This window comes from Cebus imitator, unplaced genomic scaffold, assembly GCF_001604975.1.
Source record: "Cebus imitator isolate Cc_AM_T3 unplaced genomic scaffold, Cebus_imitator-1.0 Scaffold35, whole genome shotgun sequence".
In the NCBI taxonomy this organism is placed as follows: Eukaryota; Metazoa; Chordata; class Mammalia; order Primates; family Cebidae; genus Cebus; species Cebus imitator.
The window spans coordinates 4669372-4692172 of NW_016107350.1; the positions used below are offsets into that span (position 1 = coordinate 4669372).

At 34.0% G+C, this 22801-nt stretch overlaps 1 protein-coding gene across 5 annotated transcripts in view; it reads left to right on the forward strand.

Moving 5' to 3' along the window:
- The window catches only part of CDH18 (cadherin 18), a 1130917-nt gene that overhangs the window by 1081814 nt on the left and 26302 nt on the right, over nt 1–22801 (forward strand). For all 5 annotated transcript variants that reach the window (XM_017524647.2, XM_017524646.2, XM_017524648.2 and 2 more), the window contains 2 exons: nt 2913–3034; nt 19195–19312. In XM_017524647.2, the coding sequence (XP_017380136.1) occupies nt 2913–3034; nt 19195–19312 (240 nt within the window). The remainder of the gene's footprint in view (nt 1–2912; nt 3035–19194; nt 19313–22801) is intronic.

The window sequence follows — 22801 nt, forward strand, 5'->3', positions numbered from 1 at the left end:
ATCTTGTCAAACTTTGTAATATTGTATCAGTTAAATGTTAACTTATTTTGATTAACACACATTTTTCCATACTAATGAGACTGAATATTTTCATGTTTATTTGCTATTTATGTTATCTCTTCTATTAAATGTTTGCCATTAACATTTTCCCATTTTTATATTTTGTTGGCTTTTAGAATTGTTTCAGTATATTATATTTTGTATTATAGACACAAGTGCCACAAATGTATTCATTCATATTGCAATTTTTTCTTCTTCATGATATATTTGGAGAAACTAAGAAATCATACTTTAGTGCAATCAAATGTATCAATGCTTCTTTCATGTTTTAGTGAATTTTGTGTTTTGAAATTGTCCATATAACTTAAGTGCACATATTAATGCTAGCTTTTTTCCCCAAAATATGTATAATTTTGCCTTACATATTTATGTATTTAGTTATTTTAAATATATTTTTGTATAAGTGTAGCATAAGGTCACTGTCATTATACTTATGCTCACTACTACTATTATTGTTATATGAATAACAAGTTGTACTATTTATTGATTAATCCATACTTTCAACATTGATCGACAATACCCTCATCACCATATGTTAAATTTCTTTGTATAGTGGATCCTTTGCTGGGTTCTGTTTTGTGTTTCCGTTCTGTTTGTCTTTCCCTGTGACACAGTCATAAAGTGTTAAGTTTAGTAAGCTTTGATAAATTGTAGAGCAATTCTGCTTTTCTGTTGTTTTTTTTTTTGTGGGGGGGAAGGAGTATTGCTGTGTCACCCAGGCTGCAGTGCAGTGACAGGATCTTGGCTCACTGCAACCTCTGCCTCCAGGTTCAAGTGATTCTCCTACCTTTGCCTCCCCAGTAACTGGGATTACAGGTGTGCACAACCACACCTGGCTAATTTTTGTATTTTTAATAGAGACATGGTTTTGTCACACTGGCCAGGCTGGTGTGGAATACCTGACCTCAGATGATCCTCCTGCCTCAGCCTTCCAAAGTGCTGGGATTACCATCATGAGCCACTGTGCCTGACCCATAACTCTGCTTTATTCCTCTTCTTCATACAAGTCTGAATTATCTTAGTGATTGTAAATCATAGAAGCAGTTTTCAGTTGCTATGAACAACTCTCATTGGATTTATATTAGATTGCATTGAAAATACCATCAACCTGGATGGCCTGGCCTTATTTGTGATATTTTGTCTCTTTAACCACAGACATAGGGGCTCTTAATTTACTTACATATTTTTAAATGAAATTCAGTAAAGTATGCTGTATACAGGTATTTTATATACTTTGTTAAATTTACTCACAGGTCCCTTTAGCTTATGTTAATTAATTCTTCTTAGATTTTCACCATAAAGAATAATGTGTTATATAATTTTTATTGTCATTTGTTATGTTTTATTGGCTGCTTTTTAGAATATACACATATTGCATTTTATTTTTTGCATTTCTTAGTATGTTCTTGAGTGAATATATATATATGCTTTTTTCCTTTCTTTAATTCACTAATTTGTGAATAACTTTCATCTTTATGAAAATTTACTTCCATTCTTCAGCTCTGCCTTTCTTGTTTGTTTTTTGCTTGTTTTCTTCTTTTATTGTTTGAACTAAACAAACATCCCTGGAACAAAATTGATAAAGAATGATTTTAACAATTCAGTGGAGTGTATTTATATTATTTTGTTTAGACAGTTGACACCTAATATGTCTCCTGAGTGACAGTGTCTAGTATTGGTTTCAAAGTTTTACAAGCTAAAGAAATAAATATATAAAAGTTGTGAAATATTTCCTCTTTCTTATATTTTCTAGGGGGAAAATGTGTAGACTGTAATTACCTGTTTCTTTAAGTAAAAACATCTAGAATGACTTTTTTCTCTCTTTGCAAAAATTAATTTTTGACTGAAGAATTTATTTTTTCTAGTTATTTTAACAAAGTGCTACTTAGATTTTCTATTTATTTTAGAGCTTCTTCTTATGCTTTTTAACCCATCTATTTTCTTACTATTGTGAATAACTTCTCTATATTTATTCCCTTTTTCCTAGTATGGTTGTGTCTTTTTTACTAGTCTTATTATTAATCTTATTATTAATGTATTACTATGTTGTTATAATTTAAATTTCGAATTGTTTCAGAGAATGACAGGTATATTAGCAGAGAGAAATCCAGAAAGAGTGATTTAATTTACTCATTATGTATTCTGAATCTCTAGAGTTGACTTGTAAAATAAACCAGACATTTACATTCTTGTTACATCTCAGAATTAATAAAGCCACTGAAAAAATGAAAAGACATAGTTTAAGATATATTTGAAACTATTGAATATATTTTGCTATCTACCAGAGTTGCATGTAAATTGCATGTGTGAATCTCATGCTAAATTTTGATTTCAGTTATTCTTTATTTTTCCCCCAAGTGTGACTTACCACCTCACACTGCGTATATTCTGTCATCAGAAAATGATTCTTTGTGTAAAGAAATTTATTTTTTGTTTTCTCTGAGTGTATTTAGATTTGAACATTAAAATTTTTAAAGATTATGTAGTTATTTTTTACCAACTGCTGTGTTTTTCTTAGATTAATGATGAAACCAATTGTTCATCCTGTAGACCCTGACAGCATACAATGAGTTCTGACAACTTTCTCCCACTCAAGTTCCTGATAACATGTAATTTCCTTGATATTACAAAATATCATTTTGGCAGTCATGTCATGCCTTGGTGTTCATTTTTCATTTTCCTGTAAGTTAATGAGTTCTAGCAAAGAGCGCCTTCATAAAGTTGTCTTTTGCTAAAAGTCCTGGTACAGCATATGAAACTAGTGACAGGCTACAGTATTAAAGGGATTTTTTTTAAACCTAGCCTCTAAATTGTGCATGGAAACACTAAATACATTCCTGTGTATTTTGCAGATAATCCTGATTTGCTGAGCCATGTCACAGTCGGTATTAGAGTTCTGGATGTCAATGACAATCCACCTGAACTTGCCAGGGAATATGATATTGTTGTCTGTGAAAATTCTAAGCCTGGTCAGGTAAGTTAATTGTTTCCTTCCTCCTCATTTGAATGGAAGAAATGCAAGCAGCTTTATTTTTATTATTCTTTGGTATAATCCTCCAAAGCCCACAGTGTAATTTTGTACTCAGTCAAAATAATTTAATAAAGCTTTAAGTACCAAGCAATTTTTGAGAGTCATAGCAATTGAATTTTCTTTGGCTCCAAAATGTAACTCAAAAAAATGAATTCATTCATGAATGATGCACAAATTATATCAATACAATTATATTGAATGCTTTATGTCCAGCCTTACTTTAAGTGAGGAAGCTGAGAGACTTGATTGGGGCAGAGGGACTAGCTTGGTCTATTTTGGAGGATCTACAGGAGTGACACAGGAATGATGATTGAGAGATGGTGATACTAAATTATGGTTCATTTTAAAAACATGAAGAGTATATATGTATTAATAGGGTGGTGAGAATGAAGAAGGAACTGGAACATAGCACAAGAGACTGGATGTCATGTGGCTTCTAGTTAAAGAACCATGACAATTTGAAAGACTGGATGCCCATAGCAAATACAGCAAGTAGGAGACTGAGCAGGGAAGTGTATTTGTTTTTCTGCTGTATAAGATATTACATAACATATGCAAGTTCAAACATAATGTATTTATTATCTCACAGTTTCTATAGGTCAAAAATTTGTGCATGGCTTAGTTGGGTCTTTGCAGGGGTCTTGCAAGACTACAGTCAAGTATCTGCTAGGGCTGTCTTCTCCCTTGGGGATCTCGTCTAAGCTCACAGGACTGTTGGCAGCATTCAGTTTCTTTCAGATATAGACCTGAGTGAGTCAAGACTTTCCTTCACTCCTCAAGGCTGCCCATGTCTCTGAGATGCCACCAGTAGTTGCTTGCCATTTAGGCCTCCTCAATGTGTCCACTTATTTCATCAAGTAAATAAGAGAAGCAAGCCTGCAGGCAAAACAGTCTCATAAAATGTAATCAAGCGAGTGACGCATCAACACGTTTGCTATATTCTGGTCATATGGCAAGACACGGGTCATACTCACACTGAAGCGAAAAGGATTATGGGAAAGTGTGCATTCCAGGAGCAGCACCTTAAAATCTATCTGCTGTGAATGAATCCAGAAGTGAGAAGGGTATCTGTCAAAATATACCCTTTTTGAGTCAAAAAGTACTCTGTTATTGTCTTTAGCTAATCAGAATGAGTACACCTTCCAAAATCATCCCAAGTCATTTTGAAACTGCTGCTGAAATTATACTCCTGAAAAACATACCTTTGGGTATTTGTGTATAAGGGATTATTAATAGAGGCTTGCTAAAGTAATCATTACCTATTTATTTTTAATACTGTCAGGGGAAAAATATATGCATATAAAACTGAATGGCTGGCTTTTTAACATAAAGCTTTTATCATGTTCACTGTTGTTAAAATAAAATACTCTAGACATAATAAATTTTAAAAAGTTTATTTAAGCAAATAATGAGTCAAGTTGGGCTGCACTCAGAATTAGAAAAAGTTTAGAGTTGCATCCAGCAGTATGAGCTACAGACTTTCATAGGCTGAACACAGAAGCCAAGTAGCAAAATTACTTGATTGGCTGCAGCTAGAGGTTTGCTTTATTTGGACATCAGATGACCAGTTGGCTGTCTTGTCATTGGCTGAAACCCAGCTATTTGTTACTAAAATTATATGCCTAAGGTTGGTTTCTTTTAGTTAAAATAATGTTTCATCAGAGTTTTCTAGAGGGACAGAGCTAATAGAATAGATGTATATTTGAAGGGGATTTTATTAAAGAGTATTGACTCACACCATCACAAGGTGAAATCCCACAGTAGGCTGTATACAAGTGGAGTGACAAGGAAGCCACTCCTGGTACCTATACCTCAAAAGTAGGGAGTCCAACAGTGCAGCTTTCAATCTGTGGCCAAAGGACCTAGATACCCTGGAAAACTAATGCTGTAGGTCCAAGGACCCAAAAGCTGAAGAGCATGGAGTCTGATGTTCAAGGGCAAGAAGCATCCAGCATGGGAGAAAGATGAAGGCCACAAGACTCAGCAAGTCTTCTCTTCCCTCTTCTTTCTGCTTTATTCTAGCCACTGTGGCAGCTGATTAGATTGTGACCACCCAAATTGAGGATGGGTCTGCCTCTCCCAGTCCATTGACTCAAATGTTAATCTCCTTTGGCAACACCCTCACAGACATACCCAGGACCAATACTCCCTATCATTCAATCCAATCAAGTTGACACTCAATATTAACCATCAAACAAACAAAGTTAGGTAGCATTTTGTTACACAGAAACTAAAACTACAGTGATAGCCTCAGGATAATATGACCTCCTGCTTATTTAATTTAACATTTCCCATGAGAAAATTAGAAATATGAATGAGGACAAAGTTATATTTGAAAGCATTGTACAGTTTATATGTTTTATTCACTTAATATATTAAGATTATTATTTTATATGCATAGTTTTCTGTACAATGATTTCAAAACCAGTAAATAATTTTACAGTATAAATATATTATAAAATATTTGGCAAATTTTATTTCAATTCTATCAAAAATGGATGCATACATCCTAACATCATTTTCTTGAAATACATTATAAAAGCATAATTGATGAGAAAAATGTTAAATATTCTGATGGAAAATTTAAATTTAAGAAAATGCAGTATCTGAATTATTGGTAATACCAGCAGCTTAGACACAGTGGAAGAAAAATAAAGGGAACCGGAAAGTAGGTCAGAATAAAAAACCCATGTTGAAGCATGAAAAGAAAAAGAAAATATAAATAAGAGCATCAGAGACATATGGGGCATGCAAGTTATTCAATTCTCAGAGACATATGAGAAAGAGAATGGGACTGAAATCATATTTAAGATGATTATAGCTGAAAGTTATTCCAAACTGATGAAAATATCAAGCCAAACATTCAAGAAACGTAGGAGAAAAAAAACCACTCAGTGCATTAAAGTAAAACTTTAGCAAATTAAAAGCAAAAGGTGAAAAAACATAGGATACCACAATCAAAATCATAGGACCTAAGCTGAGGCAAAGCATTCTTTGACTTGACACCAAAAAGCATAATCTATAAAAGGAAACAGTGATCAATTGAATTTCATCAAAATATAAGTTTTGCTCTTTGGAAAGCCTGTTAAGATGATAAAAAGACAAACTACAGAGTTTCTACTTATAGTCCTATAGTTTGCTTTTATTAAAAGTTTTCAGAACTCAACAATAAACACAGAAGATAGAATCCAATTTGGAAATGGCAAAATACAAGAACAGACATTTGCTGACAAAGACTTAGGAAGAGCCAATCAGCATATGAAAAGATATTCCACATCTTTTTTTACTTTATTTCTATTCACATTGGGTATATAGAAATTAAAACTACAATGTGATATCACTGCAGGCATCTCATAAGGGCTAAACTTTGTGGTAAATTATGGAGAATTTTTGTCATTTCTACATCTTTGGTGAGAGTGTAAAATGGCACTGCTTCTGGGAAATATATGTTGACAGTTTCATAAATAAAATAGATATGCAACTACCATAAAATTCAGAACTGCATTCTTGGGCATTTCCCCCAGAGATATGAAATTTTATGTTTATACAACAAAAAGTACAGAATTATTTATAGCAGTTTTATTTATAATAAACCCAGACTGTAACCAGCACAGACACCCTTCATTAGGTGAATGTTTAAGCAAACTGTGGTAAATTCATAGCGTGAAATATAGTTTTACACTGTTGGTGGGAGTGTAAATTAGTTCAACCATTCTGGAAGACAGTGCGACAATTCTTCAAGGATCTAGAAATAGAAATACCATTTGACCCGGCAATCCCATTACTGGTATATATTCAAAGGATTATAAATCATTCTGTTATAAAGACACATGCACACATATGTTTATTGTGGCACTGTTCACAATAGCAAAGACTTGGAACCAACCCAAATACCCATCAATGCTAGACTGAATAAAGAAAATGTGCCACTTTGTGAATACTACGCAGCCATAAAAAAGGATGAGTTCATGTCCTTTGCAGGGACGTGGATAAAGCTGGAAACCATCATTCTCAGCAAACTGACACAAGAACAGAAAATCAAACTCTGCATGTTCTAATTCAAAAGTGGGTGTTGAACAATGAGGACACAGGGAGGGGAACATCACACATTGGGCCTGTCAGCGGGGAGGGGGGCTAGGGGAGGGATAACAGGGGGTGGGGGATAGGAGGGATAACATTAGGAGAAATACCTAATGTAGACGATGGGGTGATGGATGCAGCAAACCACCATGGCACATGTATAATGATGTAACAAACCTGCATGTTCTGCACATGTACCCCAGAACTTAAAATACTATAATAATAATAATAATAATAATAATACAGCTGAGCAATGAAAAGGAATAGGCAATTAATACACGCAATAACCTGGATGAATCTCTAGAAAATTGTTCTGAGTGAATAAAAGAGTCAATGTCCAAAGTTTCCATAAAGCATAATTTCATTGAAATAGCATATTTTCCATAACAAAATTATAGAAATAGAGAACAAGTTATTAGTTGCTGGAGGTTAGGTGAGAGGGTTAAGATGAAGAAGAGTGGGTGTGGCTGTAAAATGGCAGCAGGAGAGATCCTTATGGTGACGGAGATGTTCTGTATGTTGTTCTTATTATTGTCAATATCCTGGTTGTGACATTGTTTTGCAAGATGCTACCCATGAGAGAAACTAGATAAAAGTACACGAGGTCTCCAGTATTATTTCTTACAACTACCTATGAATCTTCAATTACCTAAAAATAGAAGTTCTAATTAAAAATTTAAAAAAATAACTTCCAAAGGAAAATAATAAATGAGGTTCTCATGAGGAACAATTAAAGCTGGAAAACAATAAAAGGATAACACACAACAGGTGCTAGAAAATAACTGACAGCCATAAATTATTTTTCTCCCAAAAATATTCCTCAAAAGTCAAGTCAAGAAAAGCTCATAGGCAAACAAAAATGTGAAAATTATTTAGCATAAGTCAGAAATGCCATTAAAGCTTTTTTGAGTAAAAATGAAAATAACTCAATTGGCAAGATACATTAAAGAACAAAGCAATCATTGGCAGAACTAAATTATTAATAAGCAATCAAATGAAAGTTTCCTAGGGTTTAAGATAAACTGAGTATATGTGGGCTAAGAAATCATAAGAAAGGAAGGAGGTAAGGGGAAGTCAAAATATTTTAAATTCTTAACTTTTGAGGAAATTGATAAGCTATTAATTTAAAATAAAATTTATAAGTTGAAAATTTATTTTGTAATTTATAAGTTAACTAATAAAAATAGTAAACGAACATATAACTAACAAGCTAATAGAAATTAGAATTTAAAAAAAAAAATCCCAAAGAAGGCAGTGTTTAAAGTTCTAATTCCTGACATTAATTATGTTTATAAAATGTTCATTAACATTAGAATAATTCAATTACTTGAAAAATTCCTGTGCATGAGATTCTATACGTTACAGTACAAAGATTTTTTAAAAAGTGTTTCACATAGGATCTATGTTCAAGGATTCTAGAATGATGCATTTCCAAGCTAAATGTAAATTTTAACAAAATATAAAGATTATAACTAATGTAATAGTGCTAAAATAATCTTGAAATTTGCCTGAAGTTTGTAAAACTCAAAGTTAAAATGACAGTTTTTCATGTTTGCTGTAGAAATGTAGTTTTATCTCATTACACATACAATAAAAATAAAGACTTTAGTACTTAAAATTTGAATGGATAGTATTAATGGTACCTAAAAATAAACAAAACGTGAGACAAAAATTTGTACATAGTCTGTACACTGGGTAGAAATAACTACTTTAAATTTCTGTATACTTGTCAACCTTGCCTCTAAGTAAATAAATCAAACTATTATTGAATTGAGAGATTTTATACACTTTTCCAAGTAAGTGAAAGAATATTCACATAAAATTTGAGTAACATTAAAAATGAAACATTACTGTTATAAAACTTTACTGATTGACTAATGTACCAACTTCAGATGATGCATTCCTTCAAAATTTATACAAAATGTTGACCAAAATTTTACCGTCTGCTGGGCCACAATGCAAGGTTTAATAATGAGCAAGTTTGTCCTAGTTATTTTTTATTACAATAAGTATAGCTAGATGGCAATAAAAACTATTTCTATTTCTTAAAAAGTCATATTGCAAATAAAGGAATGTACTTCTAAGTAACCTAAGAGTCTATTCAGACAAACAAATTTAAATGAAATAACTAGTTAAATGAAATGATAATGTAAATAAGTCCATATCAAAATTTCTAGGAAACAGTTCAACCCTAATTAATGGAAAATTTATAATTTTAAATGCATATAGGAAGGAAGATAAAGTAATGCAAATTAAACGCCAAAACATTCACTCTTAAGAAGTTAGGAAAATAAGTCAATTTAATCCAAATAAAATAGAATAACATATTTATGAGGTGAATTCAATGAAATCGAAAAATCCAAAAGAAAACATTAAAAAGTTCACAGCTTAGTTATTTGAAAACCCAGAGAAGTCCCTAGTAAACTGCTAAAGACAAAGGAGAGAGAAATAGAGCAAGTAAAGAATACTGGGAAAAATCAAGAAGTGATAATGATAGACCTTACAGATATAAAAAGCCAATTGTATATTTCATTGTCATATTGTACTAAAATTTGAAAGTTTAAACATAACGCATATATTTTTAGAAAAGTAAAATTTATCAAAGCTGACACAAGAATAGATTTATCTGGGCTCAGAGGCTCATGCCTGTAATCTCAGCTACTTGGGAGGCTTAAGTGGGAGGATCCCTTGAGCCCTGGAGGTCAAGTCTGCATTGAGCTGAGTGAGCTGGGATCATGCCACTGGACTCCAGCCTGGGTGACAAGGCAAGACTCTGTCTCAAAAAAAAAGAAAGAAAGAAAAAAGAATAAGGACTGATTAAAAACTTGTATTTATTAAATTCATTAAATATAGAAATAAAAACCTCTCCTTTCCACAAATAAAGTCTCTTCTCATGGCTTTAATGGTGAATTCTACTAAAAATTTAAGGGAAATCATGAGAGTAATTGTAAAAGGTATTCAAGAGTTCAGAAAAAGGATGGCAGGATCATCTTTGTGCACATTTTATTATGCCAGCGTAATCTTAACGTCAAAAGGTGTAAGTGAAATTAGAACTATTCTCTCCATGATCATAGATGTAAATGTCATAAATAAAATATTTGCAAACCATATAAAGCAAAAAGAATAATATTTTAAATTGAGGTGATGAAAAATAAAAACCTACTTAATCAGGAGAATCCAAAGCATTTGTGAAAATTCAACACTCAATAATAACAGCAACAGTGACAATGCTACTATACACATGTAGAATTTTTGAATGTAATTAACAAATTTGGTAAATATCAGGTCAATGTAAACATGTTACTTAGACTTCTCATACCACAGTTAGAAAATTAAATTGAAACACTAGACCATTTACCATCACATTTAAAATAAGACTCCTAAGGATAAATGTCAACCTTGTTAGGACTCAACTACTGTCTCTCTAGAAGGCAGCTCTTTTTTTTTTTTTTTTTTTTTTTGAGACAGAGTTTTGCTCTTGTTACCCCGGCTGGAGTGCAATGGCACGATCTCGGCTCACCGCAACCTCCGCCTCCTGGGTTCAGGCAATTCTCCTGCCTCAGCCTCCTGAGTAGCTGGGATTACAGGCACGCGCCACCATGCCCAGCTGATTTTTTGTATTTTTAGTAGAGACGGGGTTTCACCATGTTGACCAGGATGGTCTCGATCTCTTGACCTCGTGATCCACCCGCCTCGGCCTCCCACAGTGCTGGGATTACAGGCTTGAGCCACCGCGCCCGGCCTTAGAAGGCAGCTCTTAAAACTTAGGTCCTTTGCCTCAATCTTTATGATTTTCAGATTACACAAAGATCTAAAAATTGGTAAATTGAAAATATCATTTGAAATATGAGGTAAAGAATCAAGTATGAGCTTATGTTTGCATCAGACATTATTGTTTCTCAACTAACTATAATTTTAAAAATTCATTTAAATAAGCAAGTAAATGATATGTTTAAATTTCAAGATCATTTCAAAGCTTTAAGGATAAAATATATTCTCGTCATGTGGCACAACAATGGTTGCTAGTCCAATGCTACCTATGTAGTTTGCTGAAAATTTGGGTAGATAACACCTAGCCCTTGCTCTTGGCTCAATTGATACTTTTTTTCTCTGTATGTGAACATCTGCTCTCAAATTTAAAACACTGGTCTCAGTTTTCTGGCCTATAACCTTGAATTTTTCTATTGACCTTTTATATTTTCCACCAGTTTCTCATGATATAGATTCAGTTGTCCATTCTCCATAGGACTTGCTCCCTTCTCAATGTGACATTGCTGGTATGGGTCATCTGTTTTATCCTCTGCATTGACTGCAAAAGCTCTACAGCATTTCCAAGAAATGATATTATTTGACATTAACAGGTGCTTTCTTCATCTCCAAAATAAAGATAAATGTCAGAATTTCAGGGCCCTTCTGAGACTGAAATTCTATAAATATAGGACTAAATAAGCTTCAAACTCCTTTAAATATGATTTACTTTAGTCTATGCATGTGTTACCTTATTCTATGCATATCTTATTCTGTCCTTTAAATATGATTTCCCTTATTCTATAAATGCAATTACCATATTCTTCTTATATTCTATACTATTTGGAGAGGTATATGTCTCTGACAAGTTGTTTTCTTCTTTGATAAGTCTCATTATTTATTTGCATAATATTCCTCCTTTCTTTATATATTTGTTACTTATTTCCTAAAGTGTATTAGTTCATTTTCATACTGCTATAAAGGACTGCCTGAGTCTGGGTGATTTATAAAGGAAAGAGGTTTAATTAACTCACAGTTCATCATGACTGGGGAGGCCTCAGGAAACTTACACTCATAGTGGAAGGTAAAATGGAAGCAAGGAATCTTATTTACGAGGTGGCAGGAAGGAGAAATGCTGAGCAATGGGGAAAGAGCCCCTTAAAAAACCATCAAATCTCCTTGGAACTCACTATCACATGAACAGTATGAGGGAAACCTCCCCCATGATTTAATTACCTCCAACTGATCTCTCCCTTGATAGGTGGGGATTATAAATCCAGACAAGACTTGGGTGGGAACACAAAGCCTGACCATATCATTCCACTCTGGCTCCTCCCAAATCTCATGTCCTTTTCACGTTTCTAAAACAATCATGCCTTCCCAACAGTCCCCAGAGTTTTAACTCATTCCAGCATTAGCCCAAAAGTCCAAGTCCAAAGTTTCATCTGAGACAAGGCAAGTCCCTTTTGCCTATGAACCTATAAAATCAAAAACAAGTTAGTTACTTCCTAGGTACAATGTGACTACAGGCATTGGGTAAATACACTCATTCCAAATGGGAGACATTGGCCAAAAGGAAGGGACTGTGGCCCCAGGATTATCCAAAATCTAGCAGTGCAGTCAAATATTAAAGCTCCAAAATGATCTCCTTTGACTCTATGTCTCACATTCAGGTCACACTGATGCAAGAGGTGGCCTCCCACAGCCTTAGTCACCTCAGCTCCTGTGGCTTTGCAGGGTACAGCCCTTTTCCTGGCTGTTGTATTAGGCTGACGTTGAGTGTCCGCAGCTTTTGCAGGCACACAGTGTAAGCTGTTGGTGGATCTACCATTCTGGGGTCTGAAGAACAGTGGCCCTCTTCTCACAGCTCCACTAGGCAGTGCCGCATTGGGAACTCTGTTGTGGGGGCTCCAACCCCACATTTGCCCTCTGCAGTGCCTTAGTAGACATTCTCCATGAAGGCTCACCACTGCAACAGACTTCTGCTGGTCATCCAGGCATTCACTTAGACCCTCTGAAATCTAAGTGGAGGTTCCGAAACCTCCCAAGCCTCAATTCTGTGCACTTGCAGGCCCAACACCACATGTAAGCCACCAAGGCTTGGGGCTTGTACCCTGTGAAGCAATGACCTGAACTGTATATTGGCCCCTTTTAACTATGGCTTGGATGCAGGTAACCAAGTCCTGCACAAAACAGCAAGCTCCTGGGCTGGCCCCCATCACCATTTTATCCTCCTAGGCCTCTAGGCTGGTGATGGGAGGGGCTGCTGTGAAGTCCTCTGACATGCCCTGCAGACATTTTCTCCATTGTCTTGGTGATCAACATTTGGCTCCTTGCTACTTATGCAACTTTCTACAGCCACCTTGAATTTCTCCTAAAAAAATGTTTTTTGTTTTTTTGTTTTATTGCATTATCAGGCTTCAAATTTTCCAAACTTTTATGTTCTGCTTCCCTTTAAAGCATAAGTTTTGATTTCATACCATCCATTAGAAATGCATAAAACTGAATGCTTTTAAGAGCACCCAGGTTACGTCTTGAACACTTTGCTATTAAAAATTCCCTCTACTAGATACCCTAAATCTTCTCTCTCAAATTAAAAATTTCACAGATCTTTAGGGCAGGGGTGAAATGCTACCAGTCTCTTTGCTAAAATGTAGCACGAGTCACTTTTATTCCAGTTTTCAGCAAGTTCCTCATCTCCATCCTCAGACTGGACTTCATTGTCCATATCACTGTCAGCACTTTGGTCAAAGCCATTCAACAAGTCCCTAAAATTTTCCAAAGTTTCCCACATCTTCCTGTCTTCTAAGCCCTCCAAACTGTTCCAACCTCTGCCTGTTATCCAGTTCCAAAATCAGTTCCACATTTTTCATTATCTTTATGTCAGTGCCCCACTCTCCATGGTACCAATTTACTGTATTAGTCTGTTTTCATATTGCTATAAAGAACTGCTTGAGACCTGGTAATATATAAAGGAAAGAGGTTTAATTGACTCACAGTTCAGCCTTGTTGGGGAGGCCTCAGGAAACTTACAATCAGGGAAAAGCCAAGGGGAAGCAAGGCATCTTCTTCACAAGCCTGCAGGAAAGAGAAGTGCTGAGAGATGGGTGATGAGCCCCTTATAAAACCATCAGATCAGCCAGGCATGGTGGCTCATTCCTGTAATCCCAGCACTTTAGGAGGCTGAGGTGGGTGGATCACCTGAGATCCGGAGTTTGAGACCAGCCTACCCAACATGGTGAAATCCTGGCTATTCTAAAAATAAAAAAATAATAAAAAAAAAGAGTCAGATGTTGTGGTGGCTGCCCGTAATCCTAGCTACTCAGGAGGCTGAGGTAGGAGAATTGCTTGAACCTGAGAGGCAGAGGTAGCAGAGAGCCAAGATCACACTACTGCACTCCAGCCTGTGTGACAAGAGGGAAACTTGGTCTCAAAAAAAAAAAACATTAGATCTCCTGAGAACCCACTCACTATCAGAACAGCATGGGGGGAAGCTGCCCTCATGGTCCAATTACCTCCCTTGACATGTGGGGATTATGGAGATTATAATTCAACATGATTTATGTGTGGACACAAAACCTAATGCTGTCAAAAAGGTAATTACTATACTTAGTACCCCTACATTCTAACATTTTAAGTTTTGTAAGTTGATTATGTGGTTACTCCTTTTGCTCTTTAAAACACTATATATTTAGCTACCATTGTTGCCTTTAACATTAACAATTTTAGACATGATTATAAGATAATTGAACTTTTTATGTGGTTTCTTGTGTATTGATTTTCAACTCTTCCACCAAAATAAATTTAATCCTTAATTGACGGAAGAAAAGATTGTTTTTAAGTATTGCTTGTGGCATCCACATTTAGAGGAATCATTACCAATGTATGTGCTCTACTCGTGTGATTAACCCATTGCAGAGTGAAGTGGCCCCAATCTGTATTCTTTTGTTTTATAGCCTTTGACTCCTTTAACCATATATTGAAAACTCTTCTGAAGAAATCTGATGCATTATGATGCAGAGTTGGAATACGAAACTCTATTTAAACAACAATTGGAGAAATCAGTTTTCTGAAGTATATTTGTATTACCAAGCTGTGTGACAGTTCCTATTTTAATGACAATTGCTTTTAGAATTAAGGGTATTTCTATTATGGAGGCTGCACATCTAACTGTATCAGAATGTAGCTATGGCAAAGAGATTGGCCTTTTGTGAAAGTTTAAGCCCCATATAACAGGAGACTTCAGGTAAATTGTGATACTAATGTAAACCACAAAAATATAGTTCCCTTAGTTAATATATTTTACTATTCTGAAAAAATATATATTTTAAGTATATTGCCTAAGAAAAGTATTAAAAAGAAAGGCATGCATGTATGAAATTTAAAGACAGTTCTTAAAGTAAAATGAATTCAGAAAAATTTAGATATGTCTAAAGTAGAAACATTGAAAAAATAGAGGGAATCTATTCTATTTTATGCATATTAAATTTCTTCTGTGTTCATTCTTTCACTAGAAATAAATATAAAAAATAACACATAAAATAAATTTTATTACATAACACTATTCTCTGCCTCCACCACATACAATTACTAACTATATAATTTTGCATGAAAAAATTAACTAGGTCAATAGAGATTCTTTACTGTCAAAAATCAAGTTCATTTAAATAGTAAAAGTTGATGTTATCTAATATATGTAAGCAGACACTATTAAGGATTATATTTTGAAGCAGATGCATTGATTAATTTAAACAGCATACTATGTCTTTTAAAAAAATATTCTTTTAGGTTGCGAGGTTACATGGGTATTTTTATACATGGGTATGCTGTGTTCAGGTTGGGACTGGGCCTATAGTGTACCCGTTACCCAAATAGTGAACACTGTGCCTAACAGTTTATTTTTCAACCCTCCCCATTCCTAGTCTCTGCCCTTTTGGAGTCCCTGGTGTCTGTCATTTTCATCGTTATGTTGATCTGTCGCCACTGTTTCGCTTCCATTTATAAGTGAGAACGTGTGGTATTTGATTTTCTATTTCTGAGTTAAGAACTTTCTTGGCCAAGCATTGTGGCTCACACATGTAATCCCAGCACTTTGGGAGTTCTAGGTGGGCAGAGCACTTGAGGCTAGGGGTTCTAGATCAACCTAGCCAACATGGTAAAAACCCATCATCTCTACCAAAAATTAAAAAATCAGCCAGGCATGGTGTTGCACGCCTGTAGTCCCAACTACTTGGTCACTGAGGCACGAGAATCACTTGAACTGAAGGAGGCAAAGGTGAGCTAAGACTGAGAGACTATGCCACTGTCATTCCATCCTGGGTGACACAGTAAGCTTCTGCCTCAACAAACAAATACACAAACAAACAAAAAAACCTTTCTTTTTAAAATATTTAAGCCAATCAAGTTTATTTGCCAAATCTAATACTATGGTAGTAGATTAGACAGATTTTATATATTTGTGATACTGATTTTTCCCTAATAAAGTGCTCTAGTATTAATAGACAATAGAAGGTATATTTTTAAAGTGGATACATTTATTTGAAGATATCATAAAAAACTCCCTGGTAATTATTTATAAATAGCAACTCTCCATTTTTTTTCACCCTTTGGTTTTTTAAGACTAAATTTGTAACATCATTTATTTGATATCTTTCAAAAAAAATAAGCATTCTATGTGCTAATTAGATCACATATATATATATGAGAACTAACACTTGCATTGAATTAGAAAAAACAGGAACCAAAAAATATTGTTAGGGATTTTACATTACTAAAGCAATTACACAGAAAGATAGCAAGGTAACACAGTGTGTATAAATCACAATTCTGACAAAGGGATAGAAACTATTGATGATGGGAACCTGTTAATTATCTAGATATCTGCCAGAAGTTTACAACTTCTAAAAACTGCAAACATGTTAACTTCTCCGGTATATTTTCTAATGAAAGTCTAAGGTAACAATGAGTGTAAATTCTGTTATCTGATGAAAGAGATGAGGTGATTTGTAAAACAGAAAAATTTAATATGCCAACACGGAACACAGGCTGAGCAAATATGACAGAATTTTGGACAAAGTCCGACTAACATTTCTAGTTTTTGGAAAATTTTTTTTCAGAAATACGATTAATAAAAATTTAAGCTTAGATACACGATCAACAATTCTATAAGAGTTCAAGACGCTTGGGACATTGTTAAACAAAACAGGATAATCAAATCCTCATTTTTATGTGGAGACTAGGAGTTTCTCTCCTAAAAAATCACGTTTGTCATACATGAGCTTCCTGTTTAATTTGCATTTGAAATTATCTGCATAAAAGTGAAAAAGATGCCTGACAAAATAGAATATGAATTATATCAGAGTTTAACAGATATGAGCTCATTTTTGTAAAATATTAAGAAAATATTAAAATAATTTATGTACTTACTTTAAAATGGCTAGGAATGAAAATAATAATCCCACAGCAGTGATAACAGAAAACATAAACTAGCTCAGTTAACTCAAACGAAATCTTCTTCACCAATCTCCTCCAAACTTCTATCCTCAGATAAAAAGTAAACTTTCAAATGTATCAGAATGTTATAAGGTATCCTAGAGAAAATAGGGTCAAACACTGGAGAATCACTAAAATTCAAGACAAAGGGGATAGAACATTTGTTTTACATGGAAGGGGAAAAAACAGAGGTAACATTAAATACTTGTAGGTGTTAGAGGAAGTGAGGGAGTATGTGATACCTGCATAAATACTTATTTAACCCTTAAAAAACTTAAAATATTGACATGCAGTTCAATTTTATATTAAGTAACTGATGTGGAGCCAGTGTAGGTATGTTCCTCACATGAGGCATCACTGGAATTGCCATAATGTTTTTGATTATCCATCAATGTATTCCCCTACTCCAAGTCAAACAAAAGGAAAAGCAATCTATCCAGACACTAGTTGTAGTTTAAATGGGCAAAGAAAACAGTAAGGTTTTCAGCTTGTAAATAGATATGGAGGGAAACAAAGGCTAGAGACTTCTCTGGAGGCGGAGGCAGGGGTAAGAAGCACATAGGATCTTGCTTAGCGTGTATCTTTTAAGTAGCACGGAAAGGAGGTGAGAGTGAGTTCAGTAAACACAATGAGGAAGTTGATCTCTTATGTATCCTGAAGCGCTTTCTTCACTGTCACTTCACGAAAACACACGCTTTTCTGGTTTTACCCTCACTCACCCCCACTTCTCAGCACTTTTCTTTTCCTTCTCATCTTTCTGACGAACTAATGGGCTCAGACCATGGAGAGAACATTTAGGTTTTAACTGTGATATCCTTTGGTGAATTACCTCCCTTGTAAAATACTGAATTGGGTGAAATTAAATATAATGTTCTAAGAAATTATGTTAGTTTCTAACATGATACAATGTATTTCAGAAGCAGGAAATACTATTGTCACAGCTCTACCTACCCTCTCTTTGTTTCTCATTTTTCTAAGGAAAGGGTTGAATGAAGACACCTAAGCATTACAACAATAATTTTCAAAAGAGGAAACTATGTTTTTGTCTGTTTATTTTGATACTTATGTTTTAGGAGCAGACTGGCCATAGTTATTGAAATGCATGTTCTTCTCTTGGGCCACCATAAATTCTAACTTATTCTGCTTTTTAGTGTACAGTAAGTCCCGATTTTAAAGAATTGCTTTCTCCTGAGCACTGGAGAGAAGTTATTTATAAATCACTGAGGGTGTTGTTTTGCCTCTACCATTATTTTAGAGATTTGGGGCACATCACCATCTTTCCAGGATTCAGGCTCCTCAACTGTAAAATACAGGGACTGGATCATGATCTTAAAGGCCTCCTAAAAAATAATAAAACCAAGATTCCACTGTTCTTGCAGTTACTACGTAGACCAACATACACTCATAAGCTGTTTTGAATCAACATTGGGATATTTATATTTGTCCAAACAATACTTGATGTCTTCTCCAAGAGGTGTTCATGTGAAAACATTGCACCTAGTTGGCCCCACAGTACAATGGGTGATTAAGAAAAAATTTATTGTGTGTGCTATGCTAGAAAATAAAGTGTGATGAATTGTTAGAAATTATATACCCTGCTTTTCCTAAACTCTAATCTAAGACAGGGCAATTTAGTTGATCATTTTATGAGCTGAATTTGAAGAAATAACTCAAGTTGCAATAAATGGTATTTTAAAAGTAATTTTTAAACAGAATACAATGTAATTAAAATCAAGGGAACAAGCAAAATAAAATTTACAATTTAGCGTGTGTCTTTTCTTTAGGTTATTCACACCATCAGTGCCACTGATAAAGATGATTTTGCCAATGGACCAAGGTTTAACTTCTTTCTTGATGAACACCTGCCTGTAAATCCAAACTTCACTCTGAAGGACAATGAAGGTGAACATATATACATATATTTGTTACTCTCTGTGGTTTCTTCTTTGACCATATATGTAATAGACTTTATTCTTATATACCCGCAAACATCTTGCAAATCAGCATTCAAAGTCAGTTTGATGTTGCTGTGTTTTGATCTGTGAATAGCTTGTATTTAAAATTGAGCCATATGTACAAATAACTTTCACTGAATTTATTCAGAAGCATATCTTTAAACAAGAAACGTATATGTAATATGCTCTTGGGCAAATTTTAAAAGAAATCTTAGCTGACAAACTTGTTTATGAGAGCTGCTGCCACTGCTTGGAGGTAGAAAATATTCAAATTAGGAAAAATGAAAAATATATCCTAGAGACAGTTACTATAGGAAATGCAGTGCTTGCAATCATCTTGTATGAACAAGGCTATCAAGATGTGCTGTACAAATTATGTTTCCTCTTGTTATTATGAACATTGTCCAAAATATGAGTAGAAAGATATGCAGAAGTATGCAGAGCATTCTGGAAATTTTTGAATCATTTTTATTTAGTTCTTTGTATTGTGCTGTTAAAAATAATCCCATAATTTAGTAACTATGGAAGTTTCTTCATTATTTGATGTCCTCTTTTATACATTTCTCAAGGTTTCATAGAAGCCATTCTTCATACCTTAGGGAAACATTAAGCCGCAGAGTATGTGCAATTTTCTGATTAGGCGCAACTTTCTCAATTGATTATGTTTATCTGAATATTCTGCTATTTGGAATTTAACACTTGCCTCAGAATCACATGCAGGAAACAATGACACACACACTTTGAAGTAAATATTGGATTTCCTCTCTCTTCACTTCCAGGAGAAGATTTTCAAATGCAAGTCACTAAATAACAAACTGCCAAAAGCATTTTTCCCATTTTCCCTAAACATCTTTAAATATAACAAAGTATCAAAATGTGCATACAGCCATCAGATTTATAAGAACATTCAAAGCTTAATTGTCTCTCACATTTTAAGTTGCCCTATGTCAGCTCTACTTATGGGAATAAATATTTGTGTATGTTTGTGCATGACAAATTGCATTTAACTGACTATTGTACATTTACCTGCATTAGAACAGGATGTCTTATAATTCAAATATAGTCAGTATGATTAAACATGTGAAACTTGCAAAAAATCATATTTTTCCATATTCTAAAGAATTATATAATTTGGCAGAGGTTACTTAACTTGCTTCCTTAGGAGATTGAAATCATATGTCAATCCAGGTACTTAATGTTTCAGTTAGATGTTTTCCTATTCCAGCAAAAATTTTATGTTTTTAAAATAATTTGAATTTAATGACATTACAATGAAAATTTGACTTAAATTTGAAGATGTGTTTAATTCGAGCTATTTAACCTACATACACATAAGTCTCAATGTATTTTAGAAAAACAGAATAATTTTGCTGCTGTTGAATCTCACATTCTTAATGAAAAGTTCTTCATACAAGGTTTATTATATCTGGAATTTGTGAATTAAATTAACAATTTTACATATATATATATTTTCTTTTTCTTTCCTTTTTTTTTTTTTTTTTTTTTTTTTTTTTTTTTTTTTTTTTTTTTTTTTTTTTTTTTTGATATGGAGTTTTGCTCTTGTTGCCTAGGCTAGAGTGCAATAGCCCGATCTCCGCTCACTGCAACCTCAGCCTCCCGGGTTCAAGTGATTCTCCTACCTCAGCCCAAGTAGCTGGGATTACAGGTGCCCACCACCACACATGGCTAATTTTTTGTATTTTTAGTAGAGACAGGGTTTCACTATGTTGGCCAGGTTGGTCTTGACCTCCTGACCACAGGTGATCCACCAGCTTCAGCCTCCCAAAATGCTGGGATTACAAGTGTGAGCCACTGTGCCTGGCCACTTATTCCCTATTATATTTGAAATGTCTTACTAATTGATTTGATGTTACTAGTGCTAGAACTCACATATAGGTTTTCTTCTAAAAATATATGCACACTTTTAAAGGAGTTTGTGTGTACATTTTTTTAACAACACAAATGAAGCTTACATCAGCTATACCAGCTTGAGTGTGAGAAGTCTGTGGATGGTTGTATAGTGGGAAAAATGTTTAAAATTTTTGTAAGAATACATTTACAATTTTTGAGTATTAAAATTATAAATAACACAGAAATAATTTCTCTTGGATAGAAAAAAACAGCGATTCATTTGGGTGGAGATATGAAAACACGGCTGAAAATATGTGCTTAAGTTAACAGACTTGGTTGTGCTCCATAAATTCAGCCCCTAAACCTTCTGAGCCTCAGTTTTTAAGTCCATTTTTCATTATTAGAATCACTGACTTAGTAGCCTTCGTTGAATTAATAATACCATATATATATATATATACACATTAGAATCAGAGGGTCTTGCCTCCAGAGACAAAGCAATGATAGATAATAATGTCATAAAGATGAAATTAAAAATAAAATAGCCCTACCAAACTGTATACATACATGCTTACATACATATATTGATTTATGTACTCTGGAGATCAACCAGAATGAAAATACAATGGAATAAGAGTCAAAGAATGCTGGGCTGCTGGGTCTTGAGTGCTTGGGCTTTGTATTATGTAAATTAATTGACATTTATATGCCCCCAGAACATTAAAAGAAATCTAGAAGAAAAATTATTATTTTCTGTGCCTTTGTAAGTTAATTGATATTTATAACCCCCAGAATATAAACAAATAAACCTAGAAGAAAAATTATTACTTTCTGTGCCTACTTCCCACATGAAAGTCCATATTGAGAGAAACAACAGAAATCAGACACAGACCCCAAACCAGGATAAGCCATCAGGAAGCCATTGGTTCAGTGACATCTCCCAAATTGCACTACGGCAAAGAGCAAGTACACAGAAACAGAGATTTTTCAGAAAAAGAGAGAGACAAAGAGATGCATATTGTTGTTCACAATAAGCCTAAGAACCAAAAATGTAAAAGAGAGTGAATTAATTGAGAAAGAAATCCAAGAAATGAATTTATTAATGAAAAATGCATAAATGATGACAAAAATACTTTTGTAATTACAAAATACGGAAATAATAACACATTTACAAAAAAAAGATCAAAAATTGGTTAGACAAAATGAGGCAAAAGTAATAGAAAAATATGTGTGAAAATAAGAAATTCATATCAAAATAAAACTATAGTTTTGGCATATATAGATAACAATATAGAACCATATAAATATATACAGAAATTTAATAATATATATAGCTATATATACTTTAGACATTTTAATTTTAATTACATATATGCGCAATATGTGTATATATAGCATATATTATATATATATATATAATTATAGCTGTTGAACACCTAGAAAATACATTAAATTTTATAAATGTTTAGTACACTGTGGGAGGCCGAGGCGGGTGGATCACGAGGTCAAGAGATCGAGACCATCCTGGTCAACATGGTGAAACCCCGTCTCTACTAAAACTACAAAAAATTAGCTGGGCATGGTG